Raw genomic sequence first — 18,103 nt, forward strand, 5'->3', positions numbered from 1 at the left:
TACATATATCTTTATCAACATATGTCCCTTTCTAGACATCACCAAAGTCTCTGTTGGCCGTATAAAAATTGTATATAGTAAATGTTTTGAAACCAGAAGACAAATATTAGGAACTGTCAGAGGCCAATGCAGCTTAGTAACACAAAACCTAAATCCAGGCAAATGCCTATTAATAATGTGTTATGTTGTATTTTCCTCTGAAAAAATTCTACTTGGGGAATGTTGGCATTATGAAGCTGTATCTTCTGCTTTTAAATTGAAGACACTTATGTCCAGAGATGTATAATTAACTCATTGGAGGCAGAGTGCGATATTTTCTCTTGAGTTGCTCTAATTTAAACGGAAATGCTTTGCCCACAGCTAAGAACAGACTTTGAACTTAAATGACAAGTTGCTTCCAATAACTTTCCTGGTGACTTAATCGCCAAAGCTTGCTGATTTGTCTGATACTATCTGCAATTATTTTCTCTAACATCTGCTCTTGACTTTGACACACACTGACACTGTGATACACAGACATCACACACAGAGCAGTGTTAGAGAAAGAAAGAAGAAAGAAGAAAGAAGAAAGAAGAAAGAAGAAAGAAGAAAGGAAAGGAAAGGAAAGGAAAGGAAAGGAAAGGAAAGGAAAGGAAAGGAAAGGAAAGGAAAGGAAAGGAAAGGAAAGGAAAGGAAAGGAAAGGAAAGGAAAGGAAAGGAAAGGAAAGGAAAGGAAAGGAAAGGAAAGGAAAGGAAAGGAAAGGAGGAAAGGAAAGGAAAGGATAAAGGAAGAAAGACGTGGATGAAAGCTGAATCACTTTGAATCACTTATGTCCAATAGAAATCACTTTCTAAGATCTGGCTCAAGTGATTCCCTTGAATATCACACAGATATCTATCAAATGATCTGGGAAGAAAAACAGGTAGAAATATCTGGTATATTTATGTATGTGCTTTTGTCCAATGAGGTAAATGCTTCCCAGGTGTAAGTATACATTTTGATAGAATTGCTCTTGGGATCAGTTTATGTACTTAAATAAATATGTTTCAAAGCTTAAATATGTTTGATTAGAACGGTTATCTTAAAACACAGTCAGTGACAAAGTCTAATAGAAATAATATTGATCAAGAAATAAAGATTATATCAGTCAAAGCTATTTAATTCAGAGGAAAAATAATGATTCTGTACATTAATTTACCTCTCAGACTATCTACTGCAACTGGAATAAAAATATTAAAGGTATGGTTCCTAGTTATTGCAATTAACATTAGCATGATCCTATTGCTTGCTTGCGTTTTGTCTGTTTATTTCATACAGGAAGTCTAATACTCAGTAATTTCATGACAGCAGAAACAATACCTGAAGTGAAAAAAAATATATCAATTTTTGTCCATTCTACTGTAAAGACTTAGAATGTAAATATTCCGTACTCTGGGGGAAGCGAGGTGGATTGTCGTTTACATCAGTCAATGTGATGTTCACGGTGGTGGTTCCCGATAATCCGCCCATCTGGCCTCCCATGTCCTTAGCCTGGATGACCACTTGGTACTGCTCCCTGTTTTCACGGTCCATGTTTAGCAAAGCAGTTTTAATGATGCCTGAAATACGAAAATTAAAGAGGGAAAACTCACAGGTAAGGTACTGACTTTGATGGGAATTCTTATTTAAAAAACCCCACAGCCTAAAGAACAAAACAGCCTCTGTGTAATAAGTAAACTTTGCCCAGTACAAATATTTACTGTTATAAGATGGCACATTAAATTATAGACTTGTCATATCATATCTCAGGCTGCAGCCTATGTGACAGACACAATATTAGTGGCATTCCCAGAAAGACATTCTACCTATTTGTGAGCAGTGTTATTTTACATAACTATTTACCCCCTTTCAGTTCCATGCTAAAATCTCTCACCGAACTGGAAAAAGGCTCTTTGTTCATTATAATGTGCTCCATCTTTTCTCTCCTGTTCTGTCAATATTTTTATTTCGACAGATGTGGTTAAAAAAAAAAAGCTAACTCCAGCAAGACATCATTAAAGAGGCAGTACAATAATATTAAAAGGGAGAAGAGAAAGTAGTTAAGAAAATTGTGAGCATTGAAGAATGCCCAATTATGTATATTTCTATTTATACAATTATTGAAATCATTTTGCATGTCATTTCCTTCTTCAAAGGCACAAATACCACTTGTGAGGCCAACTCCTATTGAAATTCAATCATTTAGTTTTACCATGAAGCAAAATGACTGGGTATCTTAAGGCTAAGAACTGACTCCTTCGTAGGCAAAAAGGGTGAAATTCAAGCACTGAAATCCATGGCAAAATTTACAGAGGCTTTGACAGAGACTCATTTCGCTCTAGGAGTTTTGCAATTGATTTCCATGGCAGGAAGATCAAGCCTGTGGTTTACTTTGATTCCCCTCTGTGCCCCATGCAACCCTCTTGCTAAGAGATTATTACTGTTGAACTCCCAGCTACATTATCCTTATTATAACTTTAAATAGTGTAATGTCCAAGTCAGAATGAGTCTACCAGTGCAAAAATCCTTGCCGGTAGTATCTAATACCTTACTCTAGAAGAGAAGGTCCCTTGGATCTTGACTTTCTCTCTTTTCAGAATTTTGTACATTCTTTCACCTCGTATTTTTCTTTGAGACATCTAATCTCTCCCTCCTTTTCCTTGTCCAAGTCTCTTAAGATTTATTTAAGAAACAATACTAAAACCTGATTAATTGTCTGGGGTAATCAATTCATTTCCTGTAACGGTCCTGAAGAGAACCGATTTCTTTAGCTTCCATTAACCTATCACAATGGATGTTCCCATTTAAGGAGTTTGTTGAGATCCTTTGTTTTTTGGTGGAGAAGTTTGTTATAAATCTTGAGAAGAGAATATCTGTGTAGTCTGATAGTCAATGGTACAGCAGATTCAGTCAGTCAGAATTCATGTGTTTTACATGCACAGATTGAAAAGCTGGCTGTTATTCAGCCCATAAAAAATTCCAGTCACTGCGTATAATTTAAATGTCTTCCATAAACAGAACTCAGAAGTTTTGGATTCTATTTGTGATCTTCCAGTGTAGTGCAACAGCCAATTTTACCTCTTCTATCATTATTCTTAATTAAGATTTCTTCCATAAAATTAACATTAAAGTGATACGTTGCAGATGTACAGAAATTATAATTACTTTAAACAAGTTTTGAAGAAACAGAAGGAGAGAAAAAAAAAAAAAAAACAAACCTAAGCTGAACAAGTCCTCAGTCTTAATTTAGCCATTATGAAGATCTATGAGAACTAAACACTTTTTTCCACACCCACCTGTTTCTCGTTTTCTTCTAAAAGCCAACCTATTTGGTTTAATTTAAGCATCCACAGCAGCCTCTGTACCCACTGCTTCTTAAAAATGATTGAAAATGGGTTCACATCCAGTACTAATTGTATTCATTAGACTTTGTTGTTAAGATTAAATTAAGGTAGGTGTCATGTTTACTGATGTATTGCTCTGTTAAATTTGCCAGATTTTGCACTCAGTAAGATGTAATCTCTTTGAAGTTTTTGTCTAATATGTCCTAGCTTGTCTTAGTATGTCATTTTAAATTGCAGACATTGTCATAGAGTGATAGATAAGGTCCCCTGACCTGTCTCAGATTCAACGGAGAAATATGGTTGTCCCTGAAGAATGCTGTAGACAACTTTAGCACTGTTTCCATATGTAGGATCATCAGCATCAGTTGCAGTGACTTGCACAACAAAGGTACCTGCAATGATAAATTAAAGAAAATATAAATCCACAGTTTTTTTCATGGCCAAGGCAGTTTATGATGCAGAAAAAGCATAGTTCAGGTTCAGGTCAAACTCGTGGCACGAAGTTAGAGATATTCTTATTTTATAGCAGCTTCTCTGTTCATGAGACACATAGCTACAAAACAAAACAAAAAAAATAGTTGATTTATTCTCTCTTCATTAAAATATACAGATATTGATTGGATGTGTAGATCCTTCATCATATTTCTTGTGAAGAAACTAAAAATACACTCTCCCCTAGATACTGAAGGCATTTAGAATTTGAATCTAAGTCAAGAATATACTTTCTCAAATTTACTTATGCTTGTAAAGTATTTGGCATAGGAATATAAATCTGTTTATTTCATGTGTCTTCTAGAGAAAGAATTCATGTTGAACCCTAGGCAAAGTGTTAACAAACATACAAAATGAGCTTTGGTTTTGGCATTTAAAACAGATTTGTGAATATTACATTCTTCCTTCACCAGATGAGATTTCATCCATGTGACAAGACCCATGAATGAGAGAAGACAGTATGCCCCAAAGTCTTTATTTTCATACTGCTTGAGCTTTATTTTAATCTCATTCTTGATTATGATTAATTAATGCTTCTCTCTCTGGATATTATTTCAGATTAGAAATGTGCCTCTTGCAGTTTAACCATCTATGTCTCTCTGACAAAGAAATCAAAATGACCTCCCTAAGAATCAGAGACAAAAAATCGAAACCTGGCAACTTCTCTGGAAAAGATGCAATCTTAAAACCATATTTCAAGGAAGTTATTTTCTTTTCTTTTCTTTTTTTTTTTTTTTTTTTGACTTATTCCTACAGCTTGATACATTTTAAATCAATAGAAAGATTTCAATGGACTTCAATGGACTTTGAACCTTTTTCCTTTTGCACAAAAAGAGCAGCAAAGGTCATAGGAAGTTAATGTTGTGTCTCTGAATCAGTGATGGGTTGACTCAAGCGACAGTTTTCGTTCCCGAGTTGTGTGCAACCACTTCTGCTCCTGTACTTTTCCATTATTTTTCTTTTTACCCTCCTGAACTAAAGAATGGTTGCTGAACAGATCTAGGGACGGTGTGGACACACTTAGGTGACCATGGATTACCATCTTATTACACTGCTACTAAATCATAGTAACAAAGTGTATTAAACTGTACATATGTCTTGTAACACAGCTTAGCACACCTCTCTTTCACTGTGAGCTAAACTAATCTTGCATGTTTTTTTCTGGTACAACACAAGGAGTGGGTTTCACTCAGCTGACACATCTGATTCCATCAAACTTGTCACTGTTTTCCTGGAGTTAGATTTTTTTTAAAAGGCTGAGCTGCTTTACTCCAGACTCAAACAGTGGATGTCTGTATTCAGTGCCTGTAAACTAGCCCTTTGTTAAGTCCACAGAAAGAACCCAGATTAGACACTGAAATCAATTATTAGTTGGCACCTACCAACATCTGACATTTCAGGAATGCTGGCATTGTAAACATCCTTTGTAAACATTGGCTCATTGTCATTGATATCATGGATCTTAATGATGAACTCAGATTCTGGTTCCACTGGTCTTCCAGTCCTTCTGTTTATAGCCTGGGCACGGAGTATGTAGACAGGCTTTTCTTCCCTGTCTAGTCTCTTTGTGGCCTGGATGTCACCAGTGTTTTCATTGATAATGAAGAGGTCTCCTGCTCCATCTCCAGAAAGGATGTACTTAAGTGATCCATCTCCTTTATCCTGGTCTGAATGCAGCTGGTGGTGAAATGGGGATTAAAAAAAAAAAAAAAAAAAAAGAAAAAAAAAAAGAAAGAAATAATTGAAACACAATTCTAGATACTTTAACTGATACCATGATAGATGTTTTACTATTATTAATACCAGCCAATAGGCTGTACACTGCTTTTGGAAAATGAGATGATACCACAGTAGAAGCAGTGAATTGATAGAGTTGTGTCTTGATGTTGGAATTGAAATGATCCGCAACATGGTAAGAAATTGCCTGAGGAAAACCATGAACTGAAGCTGCAGATCACTTTCCCAAGCTAAGCATACATCAGTCAGATTTAAATGTTAGTGGCCTAACTAGAATCCTAGGCAAATATAGGACAGTCAGATCCTACAGTGGAAAAATATTGGATTCAGGAATTGCAATACGGAAGGAATTAACAAGTGGCCAGGTCAGCCATTTCTTGAGTTTAAATTCTGGATGCTCTGCTCTTACTCCCTGTGGACATTATGTAATACACCACACAGTGAACAACATAATAACATACTAAATACATACATGAACAGCAGATAAATATATGCATTTACAGATGCGGCAAAATAAGAGCAGAGGGGGGCAGGCATACTAGACCATTCCAGCACTGGCAATGAAGGGATCAGTTGCCTTATGCAAAGGGACATTGACTAAACAGGGGAAATAAGAGAATGATAGTAATTAACATAAAAAGTATGAGCTGCCCAAACAATCATTTTTTTTTTTCCCCAGGAGATTTCCATGTCTCTTGAATACTGCTAAGCACAAGCAAAAGGTACAACTGATAAAATCATACTCTCATGGCTATTCCTTTGATAAAACCTTATTTATCCCTCCTAGCCTTAAAATCAAGGCTAATCAACTACAATTATTTTCATTGTTACATTAGAGAAAATAAAAAATTAAAAAAGGAAACACTAAAATGGCTTCTAAAGTCAAGGCATAGGTGATGAAATTTGTGGGAAAAAATAATCTATTAGGTAGCAGATTCCTGGAAATTATTTATTTTGTAGAAGAGACAAGTTTGTGAATCAGAAGAGCTGGACTTTCTCAACCAGCTCTTTGCTTCTCATTTCCTGTACACAAGTTAGAAAAAAAACCCACAACTATTTGACTATGTGGCAAAGTACTTAACATTGCTGTATGACATACTTTGTAGAAGAGAAAGATTTGTAGGTTTAAAGAATATAGAAACTCTTCACAGCCTTCAGCATGACCACATGGTCAATATTCTGAGCTCCCTCCAGCTTTCTGCCCGGATCAGTGCTTTGCTGGCAGCCTACTGACAACCCGCTTTGTGGCATGGTGCTCCATCATGTGCATTTATGCCTACAGTCCCTACAGAAAGCATGAGCCATGCAATAAACCATGTGTTTAAGGGTAAAACTCTTTGTCAACACACATTTCAAAAGTGCCCAATAATGCAAAATAGCAGCACTGTAGTATGTTTAATAGTTAGCAGATGTGCTGAAGCATTCTTCTTAATTTTGTTCTTCAGGGAGAAAAAAAGCATTCCATGTGATTTTGCACAGAGCCCTTTCTCTCAATAATAAGGACACCAATAGTAGCTTCTATGCAACACTTTTCATAAGTAGATTTCAAAACCCTTCAGAAAAGCAGTCAGAACCATTTGCTCTTTTTTTTTGGTAACAACACATAGGAACTTGAAGTTTCTCAGAAGGCTAGTACTGGAACCTGGAATAGAATTCAGGTCTCCTGAGTCTCATTCAGTTGGCCAATACACTTGGCCACAGGGCCTGCAGGAATTATATGATTTGCTAGATATAATCTCAACCTCTGATGAATATCTGTTAGACCTGCTTGTTAAGAAATCAGACTTGAAGTCTACTGCAGGAAGTAATTTCAATAGGATATTTGAGTATAATTTTCCTCTAAGGCATCCTGGAACAAAAAAGGCATAAAAAGAATTTTGCCTTTAAAACAGTATTTTTTATTATTGTTTCACATCAAAAATTCAACTTTTGTTTGCCTTGAAAGCCTCTTTAACTTTGTCTGCATCATATTGGGAAAAAGAAAAAAAAACAACCCTCAGTAATAGGCTATCGTGAATTCATATGAATCATGGAATAGTTCTGTTGTGACACCCATTACAGGCTCAACTCTCAAACTCATTTTTATCATCAATTTAGTTAAACTTGGTTTCAATTAGCAAAGTAGCAGAAAAAGATCAAGCTAGAAAAGGTGGTAGAAACCCTGGGAATTTTCTTCCTTAATATTCTTCATCTAGTCCAGACCACCTGAACAGCTAAAAATGGAAACATTTGTGATTTTTTTAAAATCCGTAGTTTATGAAATTTCCGATCCTCCTCCACAATTAATTCACCTGTGTAAGATCAGCTGTGGTTTTGGATATCAAGGCAAAGTATATCTCAGCATAATGATTCATCAATATTGAGAATGAGGTGATCTTCATCAAAGGTTCAATCTCTAGCCCTTCAGCAACAGCACTAACATTTGAAAATAAACATTGCCTCTGACAAGATCCTTTCCAGCTTCAATACCTTTAGTTTTACAACTTTTCTAAGACACAACAGAACAAAGTACTCAGCTGCCCAGGCTATATGTGGATTATTTACTGTGAGAGCGAGGCCTTGGGGAGATCATGTCCTATGTGCCAGCATGTATTATGTAGAGCTAAGGCTGGCTGAGTGCCTGTTCTTCAGACCAACAGTGAACTCACAATGTGTCACCATATGTGGCCTTAAGAATCTGACTCACGAAGGATCTCAAAATGTATGATTATAATATTTTTGATTTCGGTAAATTAGGATAATTCTCTAAATGCTTGTCATCGGGGTTTTTGTGGGATAGGCTTATATCACAACACAAGGATCAACTGCTTAATAGCTGAGCCAAAATAGCTCAGATTTTGTTCTCTTCTCAGAAAAAAATGTTTTTATATATTAGAAAAAACAAGGAGATCTCTAGAAAAGTTTTTCATAGATTAGAAGTTTGTAACATTCACTGGTCCTTGACTGTTTCCTTAGTAGAAATGTTTTATCTATGCAAAGACAATAATCTGTTTTATCCTTTCTTAACTGTCAGTTTATCCTGTAATTAATATTTTGTCTGTGTGGCCACTATGAAGGTGGAAGTTGCTACAATTACCATGTTGAAAAAAAATAAACTGTGAGTAAAGTTAAAGGAGAAAGAAATGGTGCAATTTGAGGTCAAATGAAGGGCCTGGAGGTGAGATGCACTTAAAAATACAGTTGATGGTTTTGTATATAAAAATTAACACTATTGTTAGATTATAAGGATGAAATTAGTAGTAATAACAACCCCCACTTTCTTTTAAAGTTGAAGTTATTTTTCACTATCCAGATACATCACCACAAAGGAAGTTTGCTGTGATGAGATATGCATATAAATTATACTGCAGATGCTTTTAGCAGCTCCAGTCCTAGCCAATGCAAGATATTATAGCTTCACTCTCTGTGCTAACCCATGCTGCAAAAGAGTATCCATTATCTTCTGCATAAAGTTGGTCAGATAAATGGGCCATGGCAGATAGTCATGGGATAGAATTAAAATGTCTTAGGACACAGTGCTCGTGTCACCTGGGCTGTATCGTATTACCATTAGTCAAGACAAAGTTACTTCAGCCAAAAGTTTTTAGGACTGCATGTAAAGGTAGCTTTTATTTCCACGGGAACTCAGTGTTACTTAATTTCAATTGAGTGCTCAGACTGAACTGAATAATACCCTAAAGGTAAGCAAAATTGTGAAGAACTAAGTCTATGCAATAAAAAGTAAATGCATCAGCAATTGCTCTTTATTAATATTACAGTAAATTGTTTCATTTAGAATCTAATCTGGACACTTTTGTGAAATCGTCCATCAATCACTGGCTAAGGCAGAGGATGAATGACAAATTAAAGATTTTACTATGCCCTAGGCATACTTTTACTCATTCTACTTTAATACCACTGTTAAGTGAACCATCTGGTTTGCTAGTAATGACTTGCAGTCAGATAAAAACTGTCTAGTGTCTGCCTTTCTTCTGCCCCCCCTGAAATGTCCTGGCCTGAAACATTCAAATACAGCTGGTCTGAAAACAGGAGAGGCTTCATGACTCCAGGAAGAGGTGTTTAAAGTACATGCAAGACTGCAGAATTAGCTGCCTGTGTTTAACATTCTGCTTGTTGTCACATACATAATAACTTTAAAAGGAGAATTGTTGTTTTTATTTTCAAATTTACAATAATCAGGAGTAGCCTCCTTCTCTGCAGTCTCTGTCAGAGCCCTCTGAAAGCACCAAGGGCAATGGCAATGGTGTATCTTCAGCACAACAAGAAGGAAAATGCAAGTAAAAGTACTTGTACCATTGGCTTTTTTTTTTTTTTTTCCCTAATTTCCAGAGTGAATATATTTACAGCCTTTGCGTTCATCTCCAATAGATAGTATCACTTTGCTTTAAAACAGCACTCTGGGAAAATTTTACCAAAGTTCTAAAAATTTATTTGGACCTATGCTACACACATAGAAATTAATTCAGCATGTGGGAAGAATTGAAGAGCATCTTTCATGTGTTTTTGCAGTAGGACTATAAACTGATACAGTATGAAAACAGCAAATCTAATTGGCATTAAGTTGTACAATTCATTATTGCCCATCTATAATATTACAAAGACATGAGCTATACTCCAGAATGTTGGCAGCACTTCCAAAAGAAGCAGTGTTAGTGTGTTTGAACAGAGGTGTAGGCTGGTGTATCCCTGGGTTGGTCATGGCAGGGCCTGGCAGCCAGGGCCCATCCCACCATTACAGCCAGGAGTGGGGCAGCCAGGGCATTCCTGGTCATGGGCATCAGACACCTCTCTGGGGACAAAGCGGGCCAAGGCCAGGACACGATGTGAGCCCGTAGGGGAACCCAGCTTGGCAGGGCTCATTGCCAAGCAGGGCACGGCTGTGGGGAGCTGGAGACCAGCCTTACTGCAGTGCTAGTAGGGCAGGGGATGATGGCTCTGGGGCCTGACATGTGGTCCTGGGCCATGGGCTAGGGGAGGGAGCCCTGGGGCTGGGCAGGGACAGTCAGGGCTGGCGTTACCCGAGGGCCCTTTTCTAACCACGTTAAATTCAGCTTTGTATGAAACTGTATGAAACAGCAGTACCCAAGCTGTATAAAGAAAGTGAGATCCCATATATTTCAACAGGTTAAGGCTAAGCATTAACTTTTTTGAATGTTTAAATGGAATACATTTGAGAGAAGTGGCTTTCTAACGTGCATATTTGTAACACGATTGCACTGAAAATGTTCTTTTATAGATGTAGTAATTAAATTCCAAAAACTTGAAATTACAGGCAATAAATATTCTCCAGAATGAAATAACATCCTTCCTCTACCTCACTCTATAGCACTCATTTAAACAGCACAGTTAATCTGATTTATGAAGTGGCTTTAGGTTGTGCAAGACAGCTGTAAATTACAGTTTGGCTCCTGCTAATGTCATATTGCCAGTTATGATACCTGGCAAGTTGGTGGGTAGGATGATTTTCCATCCACCCTGCAGACCAAGTTCTGTTTCCTGTTGTGAATATCACAACCTACTCATTGAATTTCAGAGCAGTTACTGAACCTCAGCAAAGATTAAAGTCAATAGACCTTGGGATGTACGCGCTAAACCATCAACCTACAATTATGCAGAAATAGGCTACCTTTTATGTCTTATTATTTGTTTGCATTTATAAGAGGAACTTGCTATTCTGGGATTGCTGTGGTCACATTTTTGTCTCCTAATACAATAAAGAAATAGAGACCAATTATTAAAATAGTAAGTAGGCAGTTGGTATCTAGCTAACAAAGAGAATTACAGGTTTACTCTTGGCAGTATTCGTAGCACATGATTTCACTCTGAATAGATCCAAACAACAGAGTCCTAAAATCATAGAATTGCTTGGGTTGGAAGGAATCTTAATCTAGTTTCAACTTCCTTTCCATGGACAGGGAAACCTTCCACTACACCAAGCTACTCAAAACTCCATTGAACCTGGCCTTGAACACTTCCAGGCATGGGCCATCCACAGCTTCTCTGGGCAAACTGTCCCAGTGCCTCTCCAACCTCATGGTGAAGAGTTTCTTCCTTATATCTAATCTAAATCTACCCTCTTTAAGTTCAAAGCCATTACCCCTTGTCCTATCACTACATGCCCTTGTGAAAAGACCCTCTCCAGATTGTTCTATCTAGTAATGAACAAATTCAACCACATAGATTTCTTGAAGTTATGTAGTGCAATGGTATAACATTCAGAAAAAAATGAAGTGCTTAAAATGAAACTGCTAATACTACAATATTGCACAAAGTTTCTATTTCAGAATAACAACCTTACACTGTTCTCTGTCTCTTCCAGTGCTCTATATCCCTATAGCATCAATCAACCTCTTCAATTAATATCATAATCAACACCACTAATATAACCAATTAATCAGCACCAAAGATTATGCTTCACTTGGTGACTCTGTGTTAAAAGGAAAATGGCATTGGTTTTGCACATTAGGTAATAAGTATTTATGTATATTTTGCTGAAGTTTGAGCGTAGACTTTTTTTTAATGCACAAAAAATGCCCCCCAAACACTATATATGTTCCATATACCTACTAATATATACACACACTATATCATGTATCATCAGGGCAAATATCTACACTACTAATTGATTTCATTTTGTGGTCCACATAACCTCTCTATCTGACTCACCCCTAAGGCAAAGTATTCTACACACTGCATGGTATTTTGTACTTCCTGCTCCAGCCCCTGTTCTCAAAGCCTCTTGACTGCAAAATGCTGCTGCTTCTTGTGTTTCCTAAATACTGGCTGAAGACGAGACAACATGGCTTGTAATTGGTGGTAGCATATATGTGTGTTTATAGAACAGTCATTTGACCACACAAGGCACAATGTAGGTTTATTTGCCTTATGCAGCTGCTATTCTTCTGAACTGTATATAAAATTAATGGTTTTGACACGTTTATTCCTCTATAAAATTTAACTGAAAGCAATGAATTGATTTAAAAAATATTTAGAGAGGGTCAACGGAGTGAGATAGAGGGTAGAGTGTTGAAGATAGTTATCTGCTCACTTCAGATATCTGAAAGGTTATATCAAGACTTAGGTACCTGCCCTTAGGGACCATTATTTCCAAAATGCACCTTAAATTTCTGTTAAAAATAGGAAGGTAGATGCTAAAAAGAAAAATTGAAAGACAACAGGAGAAAGATGTTACAGTGCTTCCAGCTTTCATTGGTGTTTAGAGAAACTAGAAGAGTTGATTCCTTTCTATTCTTATATAAAGTAATTTGAAGATTATATGAAAATTTATACTCTACACCCTCAAAAGAGCTGGAGAGCTGGAGTTTGAAGTAAGACTCAAGAACTGTAATTTTCAGGAAAAAGAAATATATTTCACAAGATTAAAAGAATTGCAAACAGAGCCAGCCTTGCTAGATCACAGCACTATGATTCCAGATGTATAGCTGTCAGATACAGTAGTTCCACACAGGGGCTGTTACAGTGCTGCAACAGCCACTTGAAGTAGATTCTCACTTTTTTCATGTCCTCACAAACCCAAGATCTGCTTTCCTATGCAGTCAGCAGTCTTCATTGTTCATCACTTTCTTGAACTTACAGATGTCATGGTTTATAGAATACTTAGTTAAATACAGAAAGCGATTAGTTTATTACAGTAAGTATAGTTACTATAGTATAGTTAATACAGTAAACCTGAATATGGCTTGGTGTGACTGATTCCTGAGTGTTTCAGATTTTTAATACAGTTTTAACCTGCTTCCCATTTCATCTAGTGAAGAAAAAGGTTCAACAAGTACTTAGTTCCTGTTTGAAGAAATTGATGCTCTGGTGGTTAGAAAGAATCTTGTTTTTCAAGATTAGGTGTGCTGTTCTTGTACTAGCATTGATTTTCTGTTTTAAAAACCTCCTCCCACATGCATATATTCTTCCTCATACAGCATTTATAGATAACAATCCCATATGCTCTCACTATTTTTCTTTTCTAGGCTACCAGCCTATATACAGGCTTGCAAAATAGGCACTTCCGCATCCTCAGCTGGAATCCTGTTTACAACCCCAGTCCCTCATTTTCACGTCAAGTGGATTCCAAAAAGAGCCAATGAAGAAAGGATCTGATATAAAGGGCTGATGATCCTGGTCTTTTTTCTGCATTTCGATTTGCCTTCTGTGTAAATGGACACGGGTCTTTGAACAATTATGTTAATATTTTCCCATCTCTATGAGAAATTAGTGAAGATTTTCCTGTCTCTATTAGAAAGGAGTACAAACATTTGCCATTTTCATTGCCATATCAAACTATTTTCTTCCTGTCATCCCATGACTAAAACATTCAAGATTTTGTCCTTCTCTTGCTCTTACTGTTTCTAATTTATGATTTTTTTATTTTTTTTTTAATAACTCCTGTTTCAAGAACATCTCATTTTTATCCTATTTCTATCCCTTCCATTTTGAAGAACTTCCTTTTCTTTCTGTATGATATCCTGGTCAGCAATAAAGGATAAAATTCAGTACTGAAATCAGGCATGTAAACATTAAATCTGTAGTAAATTAATGAAATACAACACTGAAGAATGAAATTTCTGCATTTTGGGGTGTTGGTTTCCTTTGAGTTATTGGAAAATATGCTGTATAGTATTTACATTGCGTTTACTTTCTTGGGCCTTGTTTGTAAGAGGTTGTACAGCAGAATCAGAAATACTTTAAACCCTGGCTGAACACTTTAATCCCTAGCTGAATGCTATGGGATCCTATTAATATAAGAATATATAACAGACTATAATTTCATATAAAGTTCATATTGGCAAACTACTTCTTTTAAGTAAACTGTATCAGGCTTGGTTGCATGGAATCAGGTATATTAGAAGAATAACTCAGTAAAAAAATAATAATAAAAATATAAATTATACAGGTATCCAATACTTGCGGTATCAAAATGCAACTGAGAAGTCTTATTAAGATAAACACCTTAGAGTATACCAGAGAAAGGGTAAAACAGTAATGCCCTCTAAGGGCTCCCTTTAACCTAAGTACTGGTTCTTAGTTCTAAACCTGAGGTTTTTACCAAAAAGATTCCATGAGATACAAAAAAAAAATGAAATTAATGCTAAAATTGCACCCACTGCAAATGGTAAAAAAGCTAGAAGTCAGATAGAAGTGCTCAGTAACAGCAGTATAAGCTTCAAAAACAAAACAAAACAAAACAAAACAGATTGTCATGATATCAGGAATCACAGGAAGAATAAAAAACATCTAGGAAAAGAAAATTCACCAAGGTGATGCTATCTTTCTGTTTCTTGAGAGTATCAAAATGTCAGTGATCTTTCTCATTCACTTTTAAAAGTAGGAGTGTCAGTCTGTTCCCTGTGAATGAATGACACTAAGAGAAGCTAAAAACTCATCTTGTGCTGCTGAACAACTTCAGGAAATGAATGGACCAAAAAGCACTGAGAACACTTCAAGATTTAGAAGCAACCAGGTACTCCAAAGGCAAACTGAGGATAAAAGATGGTGACATCTGATTTCAAAACAAACAAAACATAAAAAAGGGTGCTGGACTGAAACAAACCAACCAAACAAACAAAAAGAAATAGAGTATAAAGGGCCCTGCAATATGAATTTGTCATTTGACCAAGGACAAGATGCAAAAGGCTCTTGGTTTGGACCCTCCGGGCGGGCTGGAAGGCTCCTTTCATTCTCTTTTTGTGATGGCTATATGTGAGGCCACATGGACTGAGAAAGACAGGGACAACAGTTTGGCTGATGTTGTGATCCTTGGTTTATGGAATAGGCTGCTCAAACAGTAGTTGCAAACCTATTGTTCTGTTTTAAAAGTATGAATCTAAGAATGAATATCCATATGCTGGTGACTCACACCTTTATTACCCACCCTTCAAAATCAGAAATGGGTTTTATAACCCGAAGTGAAAACATGCAGCCACAGCTAATCAACTTTGCAAAAGATCAATTGGAAAGTGTCAATCACTTCAACATTGCCTAGGGCCCATCAGCTCTTTTCCCTCTTGGGTTCGCCAACTACTGCTGCTCTTCATTGTGATTAAATAGGGACAATGGCATAAGAGCTTTTGTCCTGCACTGCGCTACCTCAGACCAGGAAGGTCCCTTATTCTTTTTGCTCTTCTCTTTAAGGACAACTCATTAGATCTTAATTAATAGATAGCAAAGCTGTAAACTAGGTAAAGGTGTCTCCATTTTCTCCTGAGCATAGTGCTGCTCAGCTCTTCTGTGGTAATGCAATTTTATTTGTCTCTCTTCCTACTATCTCTAAGCACAACTATAGCAGGAATTTACGAAGTTTTCCTTTACAAACAGGTCTTTAATTTATAAGGCACAAGAGACTGTGGTGTCAAGTCTGATCTCTATACATACAGGCCATTGAATTTCATGTTATTTTAAAAAACTTGTATTTGAACTACTGTCTAACAGTAAGAAAGATAGCCAAGCTTCCTTCTAGACTCAAAAGAATTCTGCCTGTCACTTTAAAAAAAAGTAAAAATCTTCAGTTCTAACCTTAATTTTCCCAGTTTTACTTACAGAATTTGGGTTTCATTATGCCTTTTTCTGTTACCATCACAGTAGCGATGGTAACAAAACAGAATTGTTCAGACTTCTGCAATTACGCTCATAAAAGCACAGAGATCTAGTTGTTCTCTTACAGAAGACCAAGGCAGTTAAAAAAAAAAAATACATATATTGTGCTTTTTGGTCCATCTATTTTAGCATCTGACATTTCTTTGTCATACTTCCCATCATGTACTTTTGCCAAAGTTTTTAAACTGTGTGGTAGCAACACTACCAGGTAGACATGAGAAATGGATTTAGTTGAGGCATCAGCGTTCGCTTACTAAAAAGCATAAAGGACCCCCCGTCTTATAATATCCTACCTCAGGTACTAAGAAAACTCTCTACACAAGTATCTAAGCAGAAGATTAGGAGGGATTAAAAGTTATTTTCTTACCTAGTGTATATACTTCCATGATCAGGAATGAAAACTCATACCTTTGGATCCTTGAAATCCATAAAGAGACGTATAAGTAATTTCTTTTAGGAGACAGACTTTCTCATCACTGCAAATGTACCACCGTAACTAAACAGTTCATCATTGGATTCAAGTGTGAGTCTTAAAGACTGAATGAGAAAATTAGTTTGAAGCATCACTGATTATTTTCTTGGTATAAAAATATACAAACAAGGAGTGGAGTGCATTTAGGTGTGTTTCTTCGACAAAAAAAACCCCAGATATGCAAGGAAAAGATAGGCTTGTAGCCAAAAATACAGGACTGGCAGTTTTTAATACTATCTCTGTCAGAGTCTTCCTGTCTGATCTTAGACAGATCACTATTTGATGCCTCTGAATTCTCCCTGCAGTAAAATGTGAGTTGTTAACAATGTCCATTTCTGTATGTAATGATTATAACATGATTTGAGAGCCTTGGGTGTAATTTTTTTCTGTGGTAGACTGTGGAAAGACTGAGGATAGCTTAACTGGAACAAAGACTAGCAATTCTGTAGCTTTCCCACAGCCTGCTGCATTTAGAGTGTGGGGGGATGGCATGTTCGTAATCCAATCTGCAATTCTAGAAAATCTAATTGCTTTCAGTTGTTTATTATTATCCACCAGTTGAAGGTTACTGACACCAGAGAAGAGCTAAGAGATGGGGTAAATGGGAGAGTTTCTGCTGCCTGGGATTGGCTCTATTAGTTCAAATAACATTTGGAGGTATCTTCAGATGTAAGACTTTGTGGTAAAGTGAAAAGAAATGTAGTTGTTTCCATGTCTGCCGGCTGAGCTGTGAAGTTAAGGATAATTAAGTGCCTAGCTTGTAATGCCTTTCAATGGGGATACAATGAGTCCCTAAAGGGAAGGATGCCTCCCTGGGAAATCTCTCTTCTAAACCCTCATTTTTCAATATGAATTGTGCATGCAGTTCAAGAGCACCTACCTTTGTTTTAGCTTTTTTTCCAAACAGAGCAAAATAGTTCTAGTATTCTGATATCCTTTTATACGTAAAAGACAGGTGCATGCACAGGTAAAGGTACCTACAGCATAGTTAATGTATCTCCACTGTTTAAGATTACTAATTAATACATAAAACGTGTTCCATTTTCCTTTCTGCAAGAAAAGACACTCACTGAGCCAAAAGGCCCAGATACTTAGGGACATGCTTTTGTGGCAGTGCTGGGTTAACAGTTGGACTTGATGATCTTGAGGGTCTCTTGCAACCAAAATGATTTTATGATGTATCTCATATTTTAAAAATTACATAGGGGAAAACAAAAACATATGAGGTTTTCTGTGTACCCAGCCGTTTTTTGGCAGAATGCTTTTATGGGTTTGATCTAAATATTTTTCAGTTAATTTGAAAATCTCCAACTGACCATAATGGCACTTCTGTCCTGTACTGCATCATTCAATCAAAAAGTGAACTCACATTGTAGATGACAGTAGGTATTCTTCCAAGATTAGGAGATTTTATTTTTCAAAAAAATAGTACGTTCAACAATCACGCACTTCTAT

At 36.6% G+C, this 18,103-nt stretch overlaps 1 protein-coding gene across 1 annotated transcript in view; it reads right to left on the reverse strand.

The window, feature by feature from the left end:
- The window catches only part of LOC308037267 (cadherin-6), a gene marked incomplete at its 5' end in the record, with an annotated part of 50,060 nt that overhangs the window by 18,692 nt on the left and 13,265 nt on the right, over nucleotides 1-18,103 (reverse strand). Inside the window, 3 exons of the mRNA XM_080338926.1 lie at nucleotides 1,411-1,578; nucleotides 3,615-3,734; nucleotides 5,217-5,511. Coding sequence (XP_080195052.1) covers nucleotides 1,411-1,578; nucleotides 3,615-3,734; nucleotides 5,217-5,511 — 583 coding nt within the window. The remainder of the gene's footprint in view (nucleotides 1-1,410; nucleotides 1,579-3,614; nucleotides 3,735-5,216; nucleotides 5,512-18,103) is intronic.

This window comes from Nesoenas mayeri (assembly GCF_963082525.1).
Source record: "Nesoenas mayeri genome assembly, chromosome: 2".
NCBI classification, from domain to species: Eukaryota; Metazoa; Chordata; class Aves; order Columbiformes; family Columbidae; genus Nesoenas; species Nesoenas mayeri.